Raw genomic sequence first — 24,192 nt, 5'->3', positions numbered from 1 at the left:
ATACATCAACAGATTAAACCAGTAAAACCACAACTATCCAGACAAAAAAGTAAATAACTTTATTTATAATATATCCGCAAGATAAACTGACACAAATTGAAGGAGATGCAACCATATGGTAATAAGAGGTAGGAGAGAGACAGAAATGGTAGAGAAGCTGCATTATGCCAGTATGACTTTTTGTAACCATGAAACAGTTTATTCTAAGTTGCACATAATTCTTTCTCAGTATGAGTGATTTTACTTTGTACTTGTTACAAGACTAGAAGTGCAAACTGAAACAATTTCTAAACTGAATATTTCATTGGGTGTCTTTCAGACATAGTTAGACAAATATACTCCCATGCAAGCAGATTACAGGAGTTTACAATTAAGTGCAAAATACCTTTTTCTTTCTTATATGCTGATATAAAACCACTTAGATGTAAATCCATATTTGCTCAGTTAAATGATAAACTGCAACTGACGTTAAATAAAAGCAATTTACAGGGATTGTGGTTTAGCAAGATGAAAAGTTCAGTTACTACACAGGAAAAGATTCCTTCTTCACCCTGTGATTAAGACATGTTGCATGACAGAAACAATCTAGCCTATTCAAGGAAAAGCAGACTTTAGCATAAATGTTCTCTCTGTTCCTGGATTCAATGGAAAAGCATGTAATGAGAGCTCCTGTTACTGGTTTCACTGTTTTTTGTCTAGGCTATAAAGCCCTTTTTGTTAATATACAAGAAGCAAAGAATGTGGCAGTTGAAGCACATTTCTGAAGGGTTAGCTAATACCATCAACATTTTAATAAATACTCTGTATTATCTCTACTGGAGTAAACCCTAAACATGACAGTATTGTAGCATGTGAAATATTACAACTCTATGAAGATGATCTCAGGAGTTGTTTTCCAGGTAACTAACCAATGCTTAATTCCATTTAACCTTGGGGATTATTCTTCCATAAATCCAGTGAGCTACAGAGCTTGTACTTGACAGTACAACTTCTACGGCCACTCTTTGAATAGTAATATAGTCTGTCGTTCTTAAGGAACTCTCAAGAAGTTCTTGACATTCTTTCTGTCTTAAAGTAAAAAGGTAACTGACTGCATCAAGATTGCTGTCACAAAGTAAGGATAAATTGAGTTTGTAGAGAGATACTGGCAGTGCTGTCCAGTCCACTTTGGATGTATTGGTTCCCCCTATCAAAGTTAGTGAAACACACTTTTGAGCAGTTGAAGATATGAAAGAGAGAACTACGATGAACTGTGAAGTTAAGGAGGATATATGCTAGGAGCAGTGCTTCTCTCCTGACACAACATACTACTCCAAGTAATACTTGTACAGTGTTTGTAGCCCACCTACAGCAGCCATCAGTCTTTTCTGTAAATGGTATCCTGTCCTGCTAAATGTAACTTCAGCAGTTTTCTTGAATGGATTAGATTCAGGATCTGAGCTACCTCTGAAAAAAGATCCTGTTAGGGATTTTCTTTTTTGTCAGCAGATGTTAAGTTAGAAACTCTTACATGGAAATGTATTTAATGTAAAGCTTAAGTATCTCCACAGCCTCAAAAAAAAGCACCTACACCAACTTAAAGAGAGAATTTAAAAAAAAATTAATGTTGTATATAGGCAAGCTCTATTCAATAAAGTATGAAACTTAAAATTGTCTAAGGTGCTCTATTAAGCTTTACCTCTTTATTCAACAGATGCTAATATGGATTTCCTAGTTTTGTGTTTTCTCCAATTCCTTTCATTTCTCAATGGATCCAGCTGCACTTCTCTCCCTGGTTTAGTAGGTAAAGTCTCATGCCATAGATGCACACTTGTAATTTGTTAGAATCAAGTACATTACTTGTCCCCATTTGCTTCTACTTGAGGAACTCTTTTTGAGTACAAGATCAATCAGATATAAAGTCTGAGGTTCAGGAGTTCCTGTGTATTTCTCCATTTTGGAGTCTGTTACTCTTCCACTCTTCCAGACTAACTGGCCAACAGAGATCACTTTGTCTTAGACATCAAAGCAGGCTCCTCAAATTGGTTTGGATGTACAAAGAGGAAGCCTCCCTAGAGTAAGAACAAGTGTTTGAAACAGAAAGCAACGTTAACAGTAAGCAGAGTAAAAAAAGTTAACATCATAAAAGTACAGAAGAGCAGTGGTCTCTGAAAGAGTAAGATTAACTGAGCAAGAAAAGCCAGGTTAGGAAGAGAAATACTTACAGAGTGGAAAAATCATTACAATATAACCATCATTTTATGTGTACTTACACTTTAAAAAAATCCCCAATTGTTTAAGCCAGTGCTTTACCACACAGGAATAGAAAAAGAATCCTTCTAAGGCAGTTCTTTTTTTAATAAATTTTCAGTACTAGTTATTTGTATAGTCACAGGCTCAGTTTTAGCTTATAACAGTTAAGAATTTTAAGCTTATGCTAAATACTGCATACATAATGTAATACAGCTTGCCATGCCTAGGAACATAGTGCCGTAATGCTGACCTCCAGGGCTACCATCATTATGTGAGGGTATACATGGCAGTAGAAAACCCTAAAACTTCTTAATATTCTTTCCTTTCCCAAGCCAAGTTTTTCACTTTGATTTCTGTGTATTATCCTACACAGAATTATTGTCTTCTCTTTCTCTACGATTTTTGGTACTCTTTCATATGCAATCATCTCTCTCTCTCCTGCCCAGTAAAGTTGAAAAATATTTTCCTTTACTCATGATGGCCCCTTTAAAGGCCTAAAGAAACAGACTTCTAAAGCATTAGTGTTAGGTATGCTCTAAGGGCCCAGCAAATGGGCCTGTTGTTTCAATATCTGACAGAGAGTACAGCCATCACGGTTCTCATTGTGAGAATAACATGCCTTTTACAGTAGCATTTTAGAATTAAGTTGTTATGCAAGATCAGCCTACTACAAAACTCCTTCCCCCTCAATAGCCCTGGAGATCATTCTAATGCACATATTGGAATGACTTGGACTTGAGGATTTTAATAAACCACCTATTCAGTGTATTAATTTTCAGAGGAGTAACTAGACATAAACACTATGTTCCAAGTTATGTGCAAGAGATCTGTTTAACAGATTTATTCTTGTTTGCAAACACACACAAAGAATTTTCTGTCTTCTATTCAAGCAGAAGAGTTACAATGGTGCTTTTGCTACTAACTATGGTATGCATTTTGGGGTTATATATCATTCCAATTCACATGCCTCCTTGAAGTCAGGAATTCTCTTCAGTGCTGCTGCTCAAATATCTGCTCCGGATATGATTTCTCAGTTGCTCTATGAGCTCAGGGTTCTGTTGCTGTATCTGCTGTGCAAACTGCTGCCCCCTGTGTTGAAGTGAAATCAGCAAGTGACATCAGCATTTTTAAGAAAACAGGCTATCCAATACAGCTGAAAGGTGCATTACATTGAAGTTAATACTAAAGATGACTTGCTTTATAGTCTCAAGGTATTTATAGTATTATGACTTTATCTGGTTAAAGTGTCTCCAAACAGGATTATCATGAAATATTTATTTTCATTCTTTAGCACTTCTACTTGATAACATAGAGGAAAAAGTATTACCTTACACAGTAAAACAACACATCTGCTCCAGTGATTTTTTTCCCTTCTTTTTGAGAGGATTTATTCTAATTGTTTAAAATAACTACTCTTAGAGTTGAAGGGCAACCTTATGTTAGCTTTCCAGAAATACAGTGTGCAGCTGCCAGCTTCTACTTGTGAATGAGATGTCATTAGTAGAAAGTAAGCATACTATTACATCCTTATGTCTTGTATGACTGAAGTAATATCAGTAATCTCTGTAACAGTTGTAGCTTAACTCCATGTAAAAGGTAAGTATAACACTGGTTTACTAGAAAAAACCAAGTAAGTAAAAAAATACTACTTCACAAATAGCCTGGGGCCTGGCTTCTCTGTAATTTTGCATTTTGCCCAAGCAGCAAATTATCAAGACAACTTTAAACCACAGTGCAGGTTGAAGAAAAGCCACCATTTTCATATATCTCTGTGTTTTTTGTGAAAATAGCATTTGGTTTTTGCAGTGGCACATCCCTGTCTGTGATGTAAATTATTAATTATTACTGCCCTGAAAGGGCAAAACTTAAAAATAGTTAGAAATGTGCTAGAATGCTGAAATAAAGTAAAATTGTATTCCTTTAGGAGAACTTGGCATATAAGCAAACTGCCTGCTTTTGTGGAGACCTTTCCAAATGGATTTTATCATCACTGTACCAGAAAAGCCTTAGGTTCTGGTTTTTGTAAAGGTACTCTTCATTATACTGAGTTCTCTGAAACCTTAGTTGTCTAAATAGAGGGATGCCAGAGCAGAACCTGTGACATGTGTTAAGTAAATCTCTAGTTTTCTAATGAGTGTCTGGGATATCAGGTAGTCAATTTATCCACACAATTTGAAAGCACATGTGGGAGTACTTAAAGATTTAAAGGAATGTTTTTAATAAGTGGCATTAGAAGGTAATGGTGTATGAGAACCAGAAAGTGAAACTGAGCACATAGCAGTTCAGTCATTCTAATTGATGGAAATGTACAAAGCGAACAAACAAAATTGTGGGAAACAAGTCTTAAGAGTTGTCAGTTTTAATAACAAATAGGCACACAGTGGGACTAGGCCACAGTATAACTGGCTTGACACTATCCCTTTTAAATAGATGTTGCAGTGATTGTACTACAACTGTAACAGATAAAACTGTGCAGTTCTTACTTACGCATGAATCAGGCTAGACAAATCTGACAGGCCACCAACCCCGGCAGCAGGGCCACCAATGGCATTTGACATCATCCCTGACATCCTGGAACAGTTAGCACAGTGTTGGCATTGAGGTGGACAGGGACCTTTATAGTAAGCAGTAAACCCTAGTTCTTTTTTGAATTGTTGGGAGGAAATAGGCTGCAAGGAGAAGAAACTACAGTAGTTTTATTTACACTAAGTAAAAATAAAATTACCTTTTCAGAATACAGTACTATACACTTTTTCTCTTATTAATTCAAACCTCTAAAGACATTTGTTTTAATCGTATTCCATTTTAATACTTACAGTTGTTGAACTTGAGGATTTTGCATTAAGCTTGCTGCCTAGAATAGACAACATATAGCTGAAATTATAACACATTTACTACTTAGGTATCACTTAGAAAAGTGTGGGGAACAGAAAAACCAAAAAAACCCCACATGCTGTATTCTGTTTTATTACAAAATTAAGCTAAGTTTATGTGCACAGAGTCATATGGTCTTCTGCAAAAGGAATCACTACTGGAATGTATTTCAAGGATATGAAGCTAAGACAATTTGTTACATGTTGGCTAAAAAATAGTGGTTACAGATTCAGACATGAAAAATATGACAGGAAGCCAGTAAAAATAAAAACCCCAGTACCAGAAAACTAAACAAACAAACAAACAAAGCATTGAAGACTTTCAAGGACAAAGATTTTCTACTAGGCTTTTTGAAGAAAAGTTTGTATTTTGTTGCTTTCCTGCCTGGATAAATTAAATTCACAACTATTATTACTACTAGGTATTAACAGTTAAGATTATGGCCATAATACATTGTGGAGTAAGCAGTGTGTGGACTTTCTTTGTAGCATAGTTTTGTGGTAACATGTATCTTCTGTGGTAATAGTGTCTCTTCCTACTTTGTAGTAAACATGAGATTATTTAAATTTCTCATTCAAAGACACCTCTAAAATTATACTGTGTTTACCATAGTGTAAAGGTGTCTATGGACAGATACTATAGAATAAACAGTGTGATATTTTAACGTTAGTAACATAATTCCTGCAGAAATCAATGTCTGTATGAATACACCACCAACAAGCACAATAGAGTACCTTCTTATTCACTGTCTTACTAAAGGTACTACAAACCCCAGATATATCCAGTATTCATTTTATTGATCAATATATTGCCATATATAGATATCTCAAAAGTAAATCAACTTTTTTCTCTAGTTAACAGTTGGATATAAAATGCCAAATTCAGGCCAATGCTATAAGGCTGATCTGGCTTAGGGGCCCAAAATGGAGGCTACAATGCCTGCCCATGGAAAGCAGTGAATTAATTCCTCAGTTTTCTTTGCTTATGTGCAGGGGTGTGCCTTCCCTATTAAACTTTCTGTATCTCAAGGCACAAGTTTTCCAGCTTTCACCCTTCTGATTCTCTCCCTGATCCTGCTGATAGGGGAGTGAGCAAGCAGCTGTGTGGGGCTTGGCTGCTGAGTGGCTGTGAAACCACACCACCAGATGTATGGATCTTTTTTGAATACAGTGCACTTCTACACAAAAGCATTGATTGCAATGTCCTGTTCCAGTGAAGCTACCCAAGGGCTAGTAAAGTTTTAACTGTGTTCTCAAAGGAAGTAAGTTGGTTGGTTGGAGGGGTTTTTGGGGGTGGGGGGAGGGGGGTTGCATTTCATTTTCTCCAAATTCCATTCTACAAAGTTCACTAATTCCATTTAGCTAAGAAAGCTAAATTGTACTGGAAGTAAAGGAATGCACTATACGTTATTTATATTTGTTGTTTGAACACTTAAGGATGTCAGGGATAATTTGAAAGAGTAAGAACAGAAAGGTCTCAAGTAGTTCTCCCCAAGAGTTACTTTAGTCCTTGTATTCATTGTTAACTGCTTTGTGAAGAACAGAAGAAATTTTCATCATGCCATCGACAAGTGTTTTACTATCAACCATCTACAAAAGAAGCATAGCTAACCTATGTATGTTGTAAGTTAGAATCCATTGGAAATAAGACAGGCACTACAGGAGATTTATACTTCACTTCTTGTTTTAAGTGTAAAATTACATAGAAAAGGTGAAATTCAGTGTAATACAACCGTTGCTATAATAATAGTAATTAAAACTGCTTGGGTCATTAAACAAGAGTTTTTCTTAAAAATTCATTTTTAAAAACAAGATAATGTCAAGCTTGAGATATACTCACCATACTAATGAAGGCAGGATTGTTTATCAAGCTTGCCATGTCAAAACTCAATCCAGTTCCAGTCTACAAACAAATTGCAATTGAAGGTAAGTTTATCTAAAAACTCCCAGTTAAAACTGTTGTAAATAAAGAGATGCAGAGCTAACTTACAGGACTGGACACGTCTCTCAGTTTCTGTTCTGCTATTTTCAAATTTGACTTATAAGAGTCATTCTCTGGATCAAGATCCAGTGCTTTTTGGTAACTGGTAACTGCTTCTTCATATTTATTCACTGAAGTCAGAGCCAACCTAATGTGAAGTAAAGAAATCCTGGGTAGAACATAAATGACTATCAAAATATGTAATGATACATTTTCTGTTCTAAGTGAAACAGTATCTCACAACTGATTTTTTTAGCTTGACCACTAAATTAAAACAGGTTTTGCTACTGTGGTACTACTGCTTAGTGTAAGCACTTGTTTTTGCAGAAAAGATGATCCCTCAGGAACTCATCTTGCATTGTCTGTTTCATATATATATGCAAGTTTCATGAAAAATTCCTTGGCATCATCTAGTGATTTAGTCTCTATTTTGAGAGTACAAGCTGGATCCAGCATCTGTGACTTTTTGCATCTGTGACTGTTTCTTCCAGACCTTTTGATCCAAGAGTTTATTTAGAAATGTACATGGGCAATTCAGGCAAAGATAGTCCAGTAACTATCACTAACATTACTTCTGCACTTCAAGAAAACAAATAGTGGACCCACAAGTTGCAGCATAATGGATATTTGTCTCAGTATCAGTGCAAAGGTTCTCCTTAAGGCTCTTGTATTTCAACAGTTGACAAATTAGTTAAATGGCATAGTAATAAGATGCTGTAAGAAACCTTTGTATCAGGGAAGCCTGCTTAATGTTTTGAAAAAGACTCTTCTCCAGCAGTTCATGAGAATACAGGACAGATCTACTTTTTAAAACAGAATTGTTTTCAAATTCGATTACTACATTTAAAACATCTTTCTTTGAACTATTCCAGAAATCCATCTGGTTGTGGTTTCAATTCTATCCTCTACTGTATTTTCAGTTTATACTGACCAAAAACCTAAACTGGTGTTTTCCACCTTTTGTAAAAGATCTGTGTAAGCTACATTCAGCTATTTAGTACTCTAGTCCCCTCTTTTGATATGTGCTGAGCTAGAAAGACTGGGGTGGTAAGCCTGTGCTTACCCAATAACAAACCTTAGTCTTTTGTCTCAGGCAAGCAAATTCAATGTGTTAAATACATCAGTGACAGCCATCACTCTCAATAATAAGTGTGAAACGCCAGGAGTTTCCAGTATTGCTCCTGGAGGAACCCATACAATATTAGTGTCTTCTTTCTTAACACAGTAACCCTCATAAAAAACATTATCCCTTTTTGGCCCATTAACTTGCCAGACAAGAAATGCAATCCGTTATTTCTGTGATGCAATAGTGCTTTTTACAGAAAAAGTATTTTAGAGCATTTTACAGAGAGAGTTTCTTGGAATACAGTACAAGTCAGAACAGTAGGCAACCACTTTTTGCTCACAATTCCTACCCAGACACATGCTTTTTCAGGGTCATGCTGGAAGTATCACTTTAAATTGATACTCCCACTTTAAAATGGCTCCCATCTCTGAATACTTCTGCATCTTTCTGTGACATATAAAGAATTTCTGTCAAATCCTGAGAAAAACTGATATGCCTGCATAATATAATCAGAAAACATGTCTTTTTCAGTTGAGAAGGTGGTTTCTGCACTTGGATTTTTTTTTACTAAACATCATTCAGCCTATGCCATGTTTATGCTATGTTTAGTCATCTGCTGAGCTAAGCAATGACTTGTAGCTCAAAATATGTCCTCTATTAAAACAGACAATCAAAAAAGAGAAGCTTGATTGCCTGAGAATAGTCCCACCTATACTGTGTATCAAAGGAACACTAGTCTTACACTCAAAACTCTAAAATAACCTCCAGTCTCCAATTAATCCAGCCTGTAGCTTCCCTCCCTATCACTGAAGTCAAGGGATCTTGGGTTGTGCTGTATGAAGAAACTAAAGAGAGTTGAATAGAACAAAACCAATTCAACAACCAATTCAGCCTAAAATTTCCAAATGAATGATTCATCTCAAAAGCCCTATGTTTGTATTAGTAAAATAAACTGTATCATGGAAAGCTTTCAAGTGATAGAATTCCATCATATTTAATGTTAAAATAAATGTTCCTGGCATGGTTTTGTCCCAGGTCAACATGCATTATCGCAGACAATTTTGGGGCACGGTTCAGAATTTAACACAGACCAATGCAGTTTAGTAATAGGTCATTTGGATGTGGCCACTCCATACTGCAAACTAGATTTTAATAACATGGACACGAGCCATTTTGTGCCAACTGACCCAACAAACAATCCTAAGCATTTTTTAATTTACTGGTAAAGAAAAAACCTCAAAAGCCATATGCAGCATTCAGCCCACAACCACAGTGTTCAATGACTGAAAAAGAAAAGCTACATATCTTGGAAGAATGGCCCTTCACTCAAGTCAGCAGCCTACTCAGAGCATTCCTGACATTCTTTTCAGATAACCCACTGCCTCAAGAGGCTATACAGTTAATCTCTCAGATACTACTGAGAAAAACTACCAAAGAGACATAGCTTAGTCTTGCTAAAATATTTGCGTCCAAAGATCTATTGAACAGAAAAATTAAGCCTCTATTCCTGCTAGTGAGAAGTCCCAATGTTATTCTCTAGCAGCATCATTAGCAGATTCACCACTCCAACTGCAGGATTTTGATTACTCATAACTAGGTTGGAGGTAGGAAAAAACCATCATGACTTTCTAAACTGAACTTGCAAAGTTGATAAATTGAAGGAAAAATATTGAAAACTGTTGAAATCTGATAAAATACTGATATCAAACATATATAAAAAGAGCTGACAGCCTGATAGGGTCATCCTCAGAAAACTGCTAGAGTTTCAGAACAAGAATGTCAGCTAAGTAAAACAACCTGGCTCCACTTATTTCAGAAAATCGACGGTGATTTACATGTGGAGTTTTAGTATTTACTCAGATTTGTATTAGCTTACCCCATTCTTCCATATGCTTTGCTGTACTTTGGATCTATTGCTATAGCATTCTCACAGTCCTTTATTGCTTCCCTGTAGTTGCTGAGCTTACTGTGAGCAGCAGCCCTAAGAAAAACATGGTAAGGAAAGGAGAGAGCTTTGTCAAAAAAAACCCCAAACCAAACCAACAATACAAGAAAAAACCCCAAGCTTAGACACTCACATGTTAGTCTTAACTGACTTTTCATTCACTATTTAGACAATCCTTACCTTTCCTCAATTAAGTAGAATGAGCAAATGTTATAAGTATGTGCGTAAGTGCATTGCTAGACTACGGTTTTGGAGAACACGCACTTACCTTTGAGGACACATAGGACAAATAATTCTAAGGAACGGTTTTAGATCCAGTATATGATTATGCACAAAATAAATCATAAAACCTATTACAAGAAGTGAAACTCTCAAGTAATACTTTACATAAAATCCTTGTTTAAGTATTGTATAAAATTGGCGTTTTCCAGCAAGAAGTATAGTTTTACAGGTATTCAAAGGAATGCTGTGATTTTTCCCTGCTCAGTTTTTTAGAAGTCAACTCATGCTTGCAGGTAACTCGGAATACCATTTCTCAATAACCTCTGAATTACTGAATTACAATTGCATTTCTGTACTGAAGAAATACTGAATGTTGCAGACGTTAATATAATAAGATTAAAGACTTGGCCAAATTAAAAAGGACACATTAATAATCAAAACTTCCCCAGTCTGAAAGGTCTCAAAACACTAATTTGTTCTTTCTTGGTTTAAAACACTATAGTAGAAACAAAGCCTTTTTCTTTTTTATTAGGATTCCTTTCTCCTGCGATTACCTCCAAACTGCATGATTTTTTCTGACTTGGATTAAAATGTCTTCAAAATGGGACTACTTACCTATTTTAAATATTTGAACTGTTTAACATTTGTCACACTCCACCGATGCCAGTGGAGATTTATGAATAAGAGAGTACAGTACTTAATCTTGCATGTGTTTGAACAGAAAATGTTTTTTCCATGTTCACAAAAAAAAATTATACAGCCAGTTAAAATTTCAAGGGCATCTCAGCTTTCTTTTTCTCACTGCTGTGAGTAAAAACCAATACCATTGAAGGCAGTATGTCTCCGTGGCTCCCAAACAAGGTCAAGAAAGATAAGGCTTGTATTTACGCAAGTACCACATCACGCACAAAATTCCAAGCATCTTATGTTTTCTTTTAAGTAATTACATACAATACTGTGCTGATCAAGATCAAGACTCATTTTGGTCATGTGATAGGTGATGACAAAACACAGAGTATTTCTACTTTTGCCAATTACAGATTTGGTGCTTGAGCCCATTCTCCTGAGGAAACTCCCAGAGATTTTGGGAAGCTTTTCAGTCTGGTCTTAATTTCCATTTTATACCTGGATTCACTTCTGTGATGAGTTTTCCCAAGGAAAATAGATGATTTACACTTTGAACTGCTGTCTTAAGTATGTAAAATATTAACAAACTGCACATTTTCTTTCCCTTTACATTTGCTTCGAAACACTGAATCTTTCATTTTTATTTATCACAAACTAAACTCTGGAGTAATGGAAACACTGCTCTTAAACTAGAATAATCCACTGGGTACACTGCCACAAGGTCAGATTGACAGCACTTAAGTTAATATATCCTTAAATTAATAATGGAGGCACTCTGGAAGGAGGCTCATTCCAGCAGGGCTCACACATGAGACTGCCTTTGCTCTTAGACTGGTCTTCCAGGCAGCAGAAACATACTGCTGCAACTGGGTTAACATGCGCTGCCAGGCTCACCTGCTGCTGAATCACTACGTCTTCACTATGGTGAAGAACAGATTTTATAATGAAACCACAAAAGCAGCATTGTTATTTTTCAACAGGTCACACATTAAAATGCTGAGTATTTATTAAATGCATGAAATCTCATGGTATTCCTACACTGATGATTTTTTTCCTCAGGGAAAGCCAGCACTAGGGGAGATAGAGATGGCACCTGAGTCACTACACCACCAGAAAAAAAAAAGCTTTTACTACTCTCAACAGACTGGAAATCACAGCCTATGTTATGATTTAATACAGACAACCTAACTCACAAAACCTGATCTCAAACGTTACCAGGCATTTTAAAGCCCATATTACACCTTTAACTGATACAGAGATGCTGAATGAGCTCACTTTAACTTCAGATATTTTTCAAATCTAACCAAATAACTTCTGAATACTGAGGTTTTCTAGCCTTGTATTGCTTTGACCTACTTCACAATTTATCTTTAAAATAATGTTAATCAAGTTCAAGAATGAAAGATGTGTATCATTTTGATTTTACCTGTTGCAGTAATAGACTGCATTGTTTGGATCCAGTTGTATAGCCCTAGTGTAACAATCCACTGCAGCACCATAATTTTCTTCTTTCATATGATTATTACCTGAAATAAATTACAGAAAGCTCTTAAATAGTTAGAAGATACGGTGCTCTGTATGAAAAAAAAGAGCAGCTACCTTACAGCATCTATATAAGGGAATTATGACTGCCCTTTTTTGAGATACATTCTTTTAAACAGAATTGGCAGGGAATAATGAAATAAAAATATCTACTATATCTGTAAAGTTTATTATGTACACTGTAGTCCACCACATAAACCATCCTCTTCTCACCTTCTCACACTTTCCAGTTAGTTTCTGCTGTTAAGCAAAAATCACTTCATTGAGAACTGTAATTGTAATTGCAGTTCCACCCTAGCATAGACTCAGTCTTAACTGTCTTTGCAAGCCTCATAATCCAGTAGGCTATATTAATTTCTTAATTTCATTTTCTTATATGTCCCAAAAACTTGCTTGTACCTATATAACATGAAAAATCAAACAAAAGCAAAACTAACCACGTAAGTCCCACTTTTGTGATACCATGTAGTTAATTCAATAAGATAATGAAAAGCATGTATAGCACCAGCAATCTAAAATGACTCAAAGGTAAAATTTCTCACCAACAACACTCAGAACTTCTACTCTAAAACAAAGTTTCACATTTCCTACTTTTTAAGTCCATCAGAAAAAAAAACCCAGAAACACTTATATAACTTCTCTACAGACAGAAAATTCTGCAGTAAGCTCTTTCAAAACAAAAGTCACTTTACACATTCTTTTGTCCCCAACATAGGACAGTCTTTCTAGTTTCTATCTTTCCTGATGACACAGCAGTAAAGTAAAAATCCTAGTTCAGAGTGCCCCAGTTTATGATTGTCCCTGGGTCCTGCAATTATTGATTTTTGGCCTGCTAGATCCTACAGAAGCCTTGGTTTCCCAGAAATGTCAAGAAATTGTCAGGAAAACTAAGACTTCCACTGACTTCCTTGTATTTTGGCAAAGTATTTAAATCTTATCCTAAAACAAACAGGAGAAGGAACAGGTCAGTAGGTTACTACTGATGCAGACATCTGCAAAAGCAAAGGCTGGAAAAGTTCAGTCAGTGCAACTGAGTCTCTGACAGAAAGCAAAAGACTGTGGAGCAAGCAGTCTTAAGTGTTTGTACTAAATGAAAACAACTGGTTTTGAATTTCTTTTTAAACATGGAGAACTTAATAAACAAAACCAGATTAAAGTAACTAAGTATCATCAAGGTAGTACAAAATTACCTCTTCCCAATAGTGCTATTCTTACTGTAACTATAGTCACCAATCTCTTCCAGCAAGAAGGCAAACAAACTGTAATTGCATGTATACCTTTCAAATACATACAGAATGTAATAACATCTTCCTAATTTCTAGAGGCCCACTATCTACACAGCTTTCCTTTGTTCTAAGGTAAAGATCTGTACACTAAATCCTGTTGTCAGATAAAAAATTTGCAAGTTAGCTGCACTCAACAAAATTGCAACAGTTAATGCTCCTTTAAAATAAAACTGCCATCAGTGTCCATGAATGTTAGAATTTATGATACTGCTCTGAACTAAAGATGACCTGTGGTACAGAGCTAAATTTGATCTAATATCAGAGCATACTTTTCTTGCTCTCTCTCTCTCCAGCTCCAACTTGGCTAAAGGAAAACATAAAAATAACTAGATCTACTAACTCTGCTGAGATAAGGAAAAGCAACTGTATTATTCTAACATCATACAAAAACTCTTAAGACCAAAAAACCCCACAAATGGTTACACTTTTTGAACATGTGTCCTCTATAGGGAAAATACTACTTATTGTTATAATTTATGCTGTGGTAATACACAGATCTTTTTAGGATGAGACCATCATTACACTATACAAACCTGTACAATCTGTGCTCTTACACAGCTTACATTAAGCCAAAGTGTCAAGTGATATGCAAGTCATATCACTTGACATGCAAATGATAGGCAAGTAAACTCAAGTATTTACTAGTCTGAAGGGTACATTACATTCTGGTTTTCTAATGACCAAGAAAGACAATTTGGCTACCTGATTTTGTTTTGCTATTCATTAGTTAATTTCTACAAGTATTAGGGCTGAGTTTTCGGAGCAGAGGAGGAGCAGGTTGATGTCCACAAAGATGAGGGAAGTTATTCCATTAGTAACGACATACAGATAATATGAGGAAATCAGAGTTATGGAATTACAGTATTATAGAAGATACAGGTCAAATGGACTTCCCTAAGTTACCTAGTTCATCTCCGTAATTCAGGGCCAAAAATACTCCCCACTGAAAAGCATGATAGTGGTCAATATGCATATGAAAATGCACCATTAGAAAGCAGTAAGTTTTAATTTTATTACAGGAAATTAACCAGAGGCATTTCAAGCAGTTCCAAACTGCTTACTAATGCTCCTGACAGCTGACACTTGAAATGGTCTGTCCAAGTTTAGACACTTTCAACTTTTCTCAGTAGAGCCATGGAATTCCTTTTGTAAAACCATACAAAGACACGGATTTAAAACAGCTGGAACATCTGGAAACTGCTGACTATCCCTACAGTCCAATAACCATACTGAGAGCTACAAGCGTTCTTCACTTCAGTGAGTTGACAGAAACAGACAGCAAAATGAAAAGCCAGCATGCACCACAGGTATGTTATGACTTACAAACTAATTTTCCCTTGTGACCCGACCATGTTTGAGCTCTTTACCCTTCGAATTAAAGAGCTAATGAGCAACTTCAAGAATTACGAAAACTTACTTTCAGAGCCAGTAATGGACTGCATTCATGACTACAAATGACCAGTTTTAAGATAAGACAGACATGGAACTCATTTTACTCACTGTCAAAAACAGCACAACTTCTTCCACATTATTGTCCTGCAACTTTTGAGAGAGTTACATCTGCCTTGTAACTGACGTTTATTTATTTTTTCTATAAAACTCAACTATCTGAAAATTCAACAGGTTATAAAAAACATGATTTATAAAGCATCAATCCATAGCAATTCCCAACACTTTTCAGTGCTATGTGCTTTTTTCTCTCCCCTCCCTTCTTTTTGAAGGGAAATAACATGGATGCTTTCTTAGGTAACATCAGTAAAGACTTCTATGGTACAGCTGCGTTTCCTCACAGAACAGCAATAACAGCTGTCAAAGGGAAAATAAACAACTAGCTTGTCTGCGATTATAAAGCACACAAATGATTTCATATATGTGAAATACTAACCCCAGTAAGTTCACAAGAATTTTTGCATCAGCGTAAGCTTTTTACCATCACATAACCATTTCAACATTAAGTAGAAACTTGAAGAACAATTCCATGGACAAACAGAGAAATCTATAATATGCCAAAAAATAGCTGTTCATTCTTTAAAGCTTCTGCCAACTTCACATGTTATCCCTTACTTTTTAGGCAACCTCCAGAGCAGGGAGAGAATAAACAATATTTTCTTTGCTCCCAGATGGAGCAATCAATTAGACCTCTTACAACATAACCGTCACCAGAGAATATAAGCTGAAGGTTATCGTGGGGTGTCTGTTGCCCAGCTGCTATACTATCACTACCCATGATAACCCAAAAATATAATAAGAACATAAGACAGTTTATTTCTAAGTTTATTACAAACCTTCATCCTTCAGTTGGTCAGCCTTTACAACATTCTCTGGTAAAGAACCTGAGACAGGCAGCATGTCATTCTGTATGGGAAAAAAAACAAGTTTTTTTTTTTCATTAAAATATAAACCCCAATTTTATTAAAAATTTCTGGGCAGCATTGTGTCAACAAACAACCAGATTTTCTGTAGACTGCAGGAAGTGTGAAAGAATTAAACATCACTAACACATCCTTAGAAGAAAAAGATAGCTTGCTTTTTGCTACTGAAAAAACCTTACGGCTCACCACGTGTTTTAAGGAAGTCAAGGAGAAGATAGCTGGTATCTCTTCAGTCTTGTTTTCTTAACTCTGACTTTCCTGTTTACCATTCTGATGGTTCCTGTACTTGGGATCTCAGATAATATTTATTATTAGTACACACTTTTGAAGTTCCCATTTTAAGGTTAGTGTTCAAAACCGAGCAATTAAATTATTTCCAGAAAGGAGTGAGAAGCATCAACAAACTACCAATGAAACACATCAGATATTTATCTCTGGGAATTGCAAAATGCTTAACTGAAGGATAAAAACCTTGAAGTGAGAATGAGACATCCACTATTGAGTAATTTTCTAGAACTGTCCTTGTCTAGATGAAATTAATTCCTCCCACTGCCCCAAAAGATTCTCATAATGCTAGCCTTTTATAGAAATTTAACTTTTTTCATGTTTTCTTTTAAGTTATCACATCATTTTGACCTATAGAGCACTTAAAGATTGTGTATTCAATATGAAACCTTAGCACATATTGACAGAGTAACTCTAGAATCTAAATGAAACTCTTACCTTGTAAATAGAGTTTGTGAACATTTCTATCAAATGCTGTGGGGGTGCAAGATGAGTATCTTCCAGGTTAATCTTAAACACAGTCTCCAGACACTGAATTGCAACTTAAAAGGAAAAAAAAAATCACCAGTTTCTCAACAGAAGCATAACTTCACTAATTTATTTATAAAGCTGTGACTCACTTCCTTATTCAGCTAGTAAAAACAGCTCTTTGGAATAAATCATAAAATAGAGAGGCTACCTGATTCCCATAAAATTGGCTTGCTGAAAAATATCTAAGATATACACAATCCATAGATAGTTGGGCCATTATTTTTTGAGCAATTTAAAAATTTTATTTCAGTTCTGTGAGTAATTTAAAGCCTTTTTTTAAAATATAAAAATATAAGGATTTAACAAAAGCACAAAATACAAGCTCATAATACAACTATGCATGTGCATGTGCCACATACCTCACCTCAAAACATCACAACTACCATATATCTGAGTGGCATAACAGCTGGAAGGAAACTGCTCACCTTTACTGTAAAGAATAAAGGCAAAATACTTGTTATTCTTATTTGTTTTTTTGTAACAAAATATGTTCATTTGAAGACATTCTTTATTAATAAAATGCTGCATTAATCACAAACCTTTATTCTATAAAAAATATATCTGCAGTATCCTTTCACATGTTCAGTTGTGTAAGGATTAAATGGCCCTCCCAAACCTGCAATAATGCAAATGTACTTACAGTAAGCAATTCTAAAAAAAGGAAAGCCATATACCTAACTAAAGGTTTAAATGTGCTCACATATTTTTAGGCAAAAGAAGATCAATAGCAATTACTGTATACAAGTCTGGAGATATATATATATATATATATATATATATATATATATATATATAGTGTTATTTACACTACTGTGACTTATATAATTATTTTCCCTATAATCTTAAGAATCTAGTAGAATGTTTTTATTAAGGTATATCATCTAAATGTTTTAGACTTAAAAGTGAGGAGGAACAAAGAAGAGTCTTTGTAAAGCCTATTTTGAACAAAAAACCAGCTTTTTAAAGTCAAGATACACAAGACAGACAACCAGGAGTATCTGAATTCAAGTTAGGTATCAGTAAAAACAGATTCTTAGTATTTAAATTGACTTTCAGGCCAACGTTAATATAACAAATATATTTTGAATCTTTATTTGCATTATAATAAACCTGAACACTAACCCAAAACTAGTGAAGTAAAATCCCTGAAAGTTAACAACAGTAAGGCCAGTTTGAGGAGCCTGTTTTCTATGTCACAGCTGGCAGAAAGGGTGGGGGAAGTAGATTTGTGAAGCAGATAGTAAAACCTGGAAGATGTAATTTTTTTTAAAAAGGGCAACATAAAATAGAAATTATTCACAAAAAAGTAAAGTATGATAAAAAGTTAAAGTTGGTAACATGTAACAATAGAATACACTGCTAAATATGCACGCAAGTTGCTCCTATAACCTCTTCCTAAAAATTTGTCAATTTGCCAGGTTCTAAATTACCCATAAGAGTCCTGAAGGATTTGGGTTAAACTTCTTTGTCTCCTGCTATGTAGAAAAACTTAGTTCTTTGTACAGTAAACACTGATATATGCTGGATTCTGAATTACATATATTAATAGTACTTATTACCAGGCCTATCATAAAATCAGTGGAATTACACATCTCTTTTTTCCTTATATGACTTTATTAAGCCTCTTCCTACAGTTTACTTACCAGTTTTTACCTAAAGGCACTCCCTTTTCAGAATGCCTTACATAATCTGTAGTTTTGCATAAATTTAAGATACAACCTCCTCCCTTATCTTTCTCAAAGCATTAAGTCAGTGACACCAAATTTCTATGATATAGGAGAGTTTTGCAAAATGCAGCAGTGCAAATTATGTGTAAACAAAACAATTCTGAGTATAGTATTATTACTCAGCATTTCCATTAAACAATCAGTTGTTACAGTGAACTCCCATACTTCTCCTTTAAGTGAAAAATGGAATTTTTATTCCTTCTAATCTATCCATGATGTGTGTAATAAAATTAGGAGCTTTTATGGGATGAATCCATAGGTTAAAATAATAACCACTGGTTAACATTCAAGCCAACAACAGAAACCCACATAAAAATAAATACTGCCAAAACCGAAACTTTTCCAAATCAGAAGATGTAATGGGTTGTGACAAGATCAATAACTACTCTATTTTAATGTTACATAAAAACCTGACCCCAGTAAAGTCAAAGGAGCGAAGACTTGTTTTTGCTAGAGAAGTACTTCTAGAGAAGTCATGCTGCCATCATCTTACTACCCCATTATCAAAGCAAGCACCATCCACTTCTGCAAGCTCAATATTATCAGTGAGTTGGAAAGACCTGATGCACTATGTAAATGCACTATGTAAGCTATTCATCTTTTCCTGTGTTTGATTTCAAAGGCCAAAGTTATCTGTTCTCCTGATCAGCTCCACCATCACATACACTTTCAGAGGCCTCAGCTTGAACTGACCACCTTGCAAACCCATACAGGTCCCTGCTGAACAGCTGGGACTCACAGAGACACCCACTATCTGACAATAGGAGCAACTGGGCTATGCTGGAGCCTAGCTCTGTATTCCCAATGCCACATAGCTCCAGGATTTTTTGCCACCCTGATACAAATTGCAAGCAACATGAAGGCATGAGAGCCAACATGCAGGCTGTTGATCTCTGAATAATGCACATCAATTGGGCTGCTCAGGCCCCTTTAGTACTCAGTACCATCTTGCTTCATCTTACATATAACCTTCCCTGTGTCAAGTATTTTATGCATCACCTGCCTTCCTGTTTTGGAAACAGCCTCAGAGAAATTACTTGTGGTAAATTGATCACAGAAGTAAGAAAAAAAAAATCACAGCCTTGTGCATGTTGTAGATATTTTGCTTTAATTCCACAGAAATCGGTGCTATGAAAGAAAGAAGGGAGGGGAGGGAGGGAGGAATAACTGCCATTTAAACACAGTCTAAAATATAACTTAGAAGAAGCGAAATTTCTAGATCATACAAAAGAGTTGAGCACTAACCACCAAGAGATCTGTATCACTGCTCTAGATCCTAGGCTAGTACGTTTCTCTGGTCTACCTTCCAATTACTTTGCTTCTCAAAATAAGGCAGTTTTATTCATCAAGCAAGTACAAAATTCTTTGAGGAAATTTACACTATCGTTGACACCCCTATATAATTCACACAAGCAGAATGAAGGTTATTAACAAAAATGGAGTGTGAATACATCCTAGACTTGTATTGTCTCAAATTTTATTTGCAATCTTCTAGCTCTTTTTGTTGTTTTGTGGGAAATGGGAACTGTTTGACTTACTTCTTGGCAGTCACTTAATCATCCAGTGTTTTATCTTTTCACAGACACTAAGTAAGTACATAAAGTACCAACAAAAACTATCAGTCAAGTTTTTTGATCCCTTACGTCTCCATCTAACATTAAATACTTCAATGGGTAGGACTTGGGCTACTGCTGCTCTACATGCACTGAAGATATTTTGCACAACTGAGTCAATTTTTCCAAATGCCCGCCTCCTACCCTCTAACACATAGCATATGGTACTGTGCTTATGGCAGCATAGATTAGGATTTCAGGTTTGTATTAAAATGCTAAATTTTGCATCAGTATTTAAGCACAACTGAGGTTTGATAACATTTTTTATTTAGAAAACTGAATCTTAAAAGTTGATTCCTTCATATAGACATTGGCTAAGGTTGCTCTAAGACATGTTATCAGGTAAAATTTCAATCATAACCCAATGTTTATAAGTTTCATTATAAAAACAACAGGAATACTCTTCATCTCTCATTATATATGATCTTCAAAAACATTGTTTTCTTTCATCAGCTGAACATCATCATAATCTGATACAGGTTAAATTCATTTGATGGCTAGAACTTTTCAAATGTACAAAATGCTCCAGATTATTATATAAAACCAAATCTTTTAGCTTTTATTCCTTTGGAACTATCCTTTGAATAGAATGACACAAAGGTTTCTTTCTTATTTACTTTGGTGAACAACCACACTGTAAAACCAAGAGACACTAGAATGAACCACATCCAGGTTTATCTTTAAAGTTTACGCTTCTGAGAAGCAAGACTTGCTTTGTACCTCAGCAAAGTCTCTCCACACCTCAGATTTCACAAAATTTAGTAATCTACTGCCTGAAATTACTTACTGCACTGCTGATCCTAGAATTCCCCCTCCTACCTCCAAATTCCTCCTCTGGTTGAGTGACCAAAGACTGCTTGAAACAGTGCAGAGGTCTTTTAAAAAGACGCTATGAAATGCTCGTTGCAGAATTGACTTTATTCTTTCTTTCTTAATTCTAAATTGTGATACCACCTGACATGAAGTCTCCAGAAATTAGGAAAAAGGAATAAGAGCAGTGTGAAGGAGGAAGGCAGATACCATGAAGTTACAAAGACTTAATGACTCTCTATCAATAAAGAAATACACACAGGCGGCTATCTGTCTGCAGCTATATATGCAGACAGATGAACTTGGGTGTATAACAGAAGTTATACTGAAAATACTTTCTACCATGTGCTCTTTGGAACCACTACTGAAGCGAAAAAAACCCTCAAAGCATTTACTTTATTTTCCATGTTCTTAGGATGTTTTAGCCTTCCCTTGTAAATTACATGGAATTCTTGCAAGTATAAAACAGGAGTTCTTCCCATAAACCAAACCCAACGTATGATAATTGTTTTACTTCCTCGATGGCAAGCAGAGCTACTAAGAGATATAAAATGCAGAAAGAAACCAAATATAAAAGAGAAAAATAATCAGCAGGCAAAAATTTGTGGGACATATACACAAGTTATTACTAGGGTCTGCATTACAGCACTGCTTAACTTAGATTCTAGAATTGTTGAGGTTAGAAAAAGACCGCTACAACTGATGTGATTCAAAGTATGTTTCTCAAAATTAAGGTAGTACACATGTAAATTTAGAATATTTCTTAAATTGAAGATGTCTTAAAATTAATAATCTCAGAAACATTAAGATCATGATCTTATTCACAGATAATATTAGATGGTAGTTTCAGTTACGTCACTCCAATTACTTTCTGTGATATTATATATAAAGCAATGTAACACCTGTGAGGTATTATACATATATATATACACACATATATATACATATGTCTATATATATATTAGCATCTTTATTGCTTACCTTCCAAGCTTTCTTGTTCATCTGGAGTAAAAGTATCCATCTGACTCTGCTCTCTCAAGAAATGGATGACTGCATAAACCAATCGCTTGACTGATGACATACTGAAATTGATTCAGTTTCTCCTATGTCTTAAAAACAACAGTATCTCTTATTTCAGAAAATTAATTTCTACAGTATTCCAGTCTCCTAGTGACCTCAGTAAGAAGTACATACAATACACAAAACCTTAAAAGCCCAATAACACAATGCCTTGAAACAAGCAGTGAAACTGTATGAATTAGGGAAAACTGCTACAATTATCTAGCCTAACCATCATCAAAAAAGCACATATTTCCTCTGATTCATTACTCTGATTCAGGAAAGTTGAATCAGAATCACAGAAGGGACGCACAAAGATCATCAAGTCCAACTCTCAAATGAATGGCCCATCACCAAGGTTAAATTAATTTAGCGACTTATTTTTCATTTATAGGAAGTTCTTTTATGGTTTTACTTTTATTTCTAAGACATTTGCACTTGAAAGAAGGTGCTGAGGTCAAAAACAATTAAAAAGCCACAGTGATAAATATAACGACATAAAGAAATACACTTCAATAAAAGGTGTTCGTTCTTTGGTGAGACATGGATGTTATACTTTAAGAAAAGATGTTCTATGGTGTGACATGGTGTTATACTTGAATAAAAGGTGTTCGTTCTTTGGTGTAACACGGGTGTTATACTTTAATAAAAGATGTTCTATGGTGTGACACGGTGTTATACTTGAATAAAAGGTGTTCGTTCTTTGGTGTGACATGGGTGTTATACTTTAATAAAAGATGTTCTGTGGTGTGACATGGTGCTATGGAACAGTTCATTATCACTTCGGACAAAGAAGTGGAACACTGTGACCTCAGGACACACTTGTGATTAGAGACACTACTGGCTCAGTCTGATTTCCATTTAGCATCAGCTGGGAGTTACATAACCTGGAGGACAATTTTAGTTACAACTTTCCAAGTTATTTTTCCTTAAATCCTTTTGATTTGAAAGGGTACAACCCTGTCCAGCTCTCGGGGCAAAGTGGGTTTAAACGTGAGCATTAAATGAATGGCAAGACCAGGGTCAGCCCCTCGCTACATTATTTTCTCCCCAAAACGCGCGAGCGAATCGGCGTGCGGCCAAACCCACGCCACGCAAACCCCGCAGTGGGGACGGGGAGAGCCAGGAGGGCCGGGGGAGCACGGCCGGGGGCACCGGGGGTCCCCGACCAGCTTCCTCCCGAAGGGGCAGCGCGGGTTCCAGCGCCCGGGCGCGTCCCCGCGGCCTCGGAGGGGGGTCGCGCTCCCGCCCCCCGCCCACCTCCGTGTCCTCCCCCGGCCCAGGGCCGCTCGCTCGGGCTCCAAGGACAGCCCTGCACCGCCCGGCACCGCGGGGATCGCGGCCGCACCGCCCGGGGTCCAATCTTCCCCCCCGCCCCCGGGCTCTGCGCACCGGGGGGCTGCGGGGAGGCGGCGCGGAGCCCCCTCGCCCCCGCGGGAACGGGGCATCTCTCTTACCGTGCGAGAGCTGGCGAGTCCGCGCCGCCGGCGGCTGGCAGAAAGCAGGGACGCGGGGCCGGAGGAGGCGGTAGCGGAAGCGGATGCGCAGGGTGGCGGCGGAGCGGGGCTAAGGGCTGTGCTCGCCGATGGACAGAGGGCGGGGTGGCGGCGGGAGTGAAGCCGGTCCTTCCTATGTTTCTTCCTCCTCCTGTCCGTCCTTCCTTCTCCTCTCCTCCTCCTTCTCTAGTCCTTCCTACTCCTTTTCCTCTGCTTCTCCTCCCCTCCTCCTCCTCTGCTTCTCCTTCCCTCCTCCTCCTCTGCTCCTCTTCCCCTCCTCCTCGAGTCCTCCTTCCCCGTGTCCTCTTCTCCCGCCGCCCACCGCGCCGCCCTGCCCATGCTGTGTCTTTGCGCGGGCGCGGTTCGCAGGTAGGGGCGCAGGGAGGGTGGTGCCGCGGGACCCGGGACGGGGGCGGTCTCCGGAGTGAATGAGGGTTGCCTGGCCGGACTGAAATCCATGGGAGCACGGAGCTGCCCGAGGCTGACGGAGGAGCCAGGCCTGGGAGCTGGGCCTGACCCCCGGGC

At 36.9% G+C, this 24,192-nt stretch overlaps 2 protein-coding genes across 3 annotated transcripts in view; one reads left to right on the top strand and one right to left on the bottom strand.

Annotated features, from left to right (window-relative positions):
• Positions 1-34: 34 nt before the first annotated feature.
• On the bottom strand, positions 35-23,888 carry SGTB (small glutamine rich tetratricopeptide repeat containing beta). 2 transcript variants are annotated; one of them, XM_027671610.1, is made up of 11 exons: positions 23,629-23,888; positions 22,094-22,289; positions 16,870-16,973; positions 16,060-16,129; positions 12,373-12,472; positions 10,029-10,133; positions 7,096-7,234; positions 6,946-7,008; positions 5,049-5,086; positions 4,720-4,803; positions 35-3,321 (listed from the first exon to the last, which is right to left on the bottom strand). In XM_027671610.1, the coding sequence occupies exons 2-11, from the start codon at positions 22,191-22,193 to the stop codon at positions 3,210-3,212; spliced, it is 915 nt and encodes a 304-aa protein (XP_027527411.1). In that variant the 5' UTR covers positions 22,194-22,289; positions 23,629-23,888; the 3' UTR covers positions 35-3,209. The 2 variants fall into 2 exon arrangements, with proteins under 2 accessions (XP_027527411.1, XP_027527410.1); XM_027671609.1 differs by having other exon boundaries at positions 22,094-22,221.
• Positions 23,803-24,192, top strand: part of NLN (neurolysin) — a 41,519-nt gene continuing 41,129 nt past the window's right edge. The window contains exon 1 of the mRNA XM_027671602.1: positions 23,803-24,036. Within this exon, the coding sequence (XP_027527403.1) occupies positions 23,803-24,036 (234 nt within the window). The remainder of the gene's footprint in view (positions 24,037-24,192) is intronic.

The sequence above is a fragment of the Neopelma chrysocephalum genome, unplaced genomic scaffold (genome assembly GCF_003984885.1).
Source record: "Neopelma chrysocephalum unplaced genomic scaffold, ASM398488v2 Primary Assembly neopelma1_97102, whole genome shotgun sequence".
Lineage (NCBI taxonomy): Eukaryota > Metazoa > Chordata > Aves > Passeriformes > Pipridae > Neopelma > Neopelma chrysocephalum.
The sequence above is the reverse complement of the archived record's forward strand: the minus strand, read 5'-3'. Positions and strand labels throughout refer to the sequence as shown.

What these genes read in the sequence shown, in the direction of transcription:
- SGTB (XM_027671610.1), bottom strand. Translation starts at nt 22,193, where the DNA reads ATGTCATCAGTCAAGCGATTGGTTTATGCAGTCATCCATTTCTTGAGA. An exon ending in GCAGTCTATTACTGCAACAG is followed by an intron (nt 10,134 to 12,372) that starts GTAAAATCAAAA and finishes TGTTTTTCTTAG; the next exon opens with GGCTGCTGCTCACAGTAAGC. An exon ending in ATCCTGCCTTCATTAGTATG is followed by an intron (nt 5,087 to 6,945) that starts GTGAGTATATCT and finishes TGTCTATTCTAG; the next exon opens with GCAGCAAGCTTAATGCAAAA.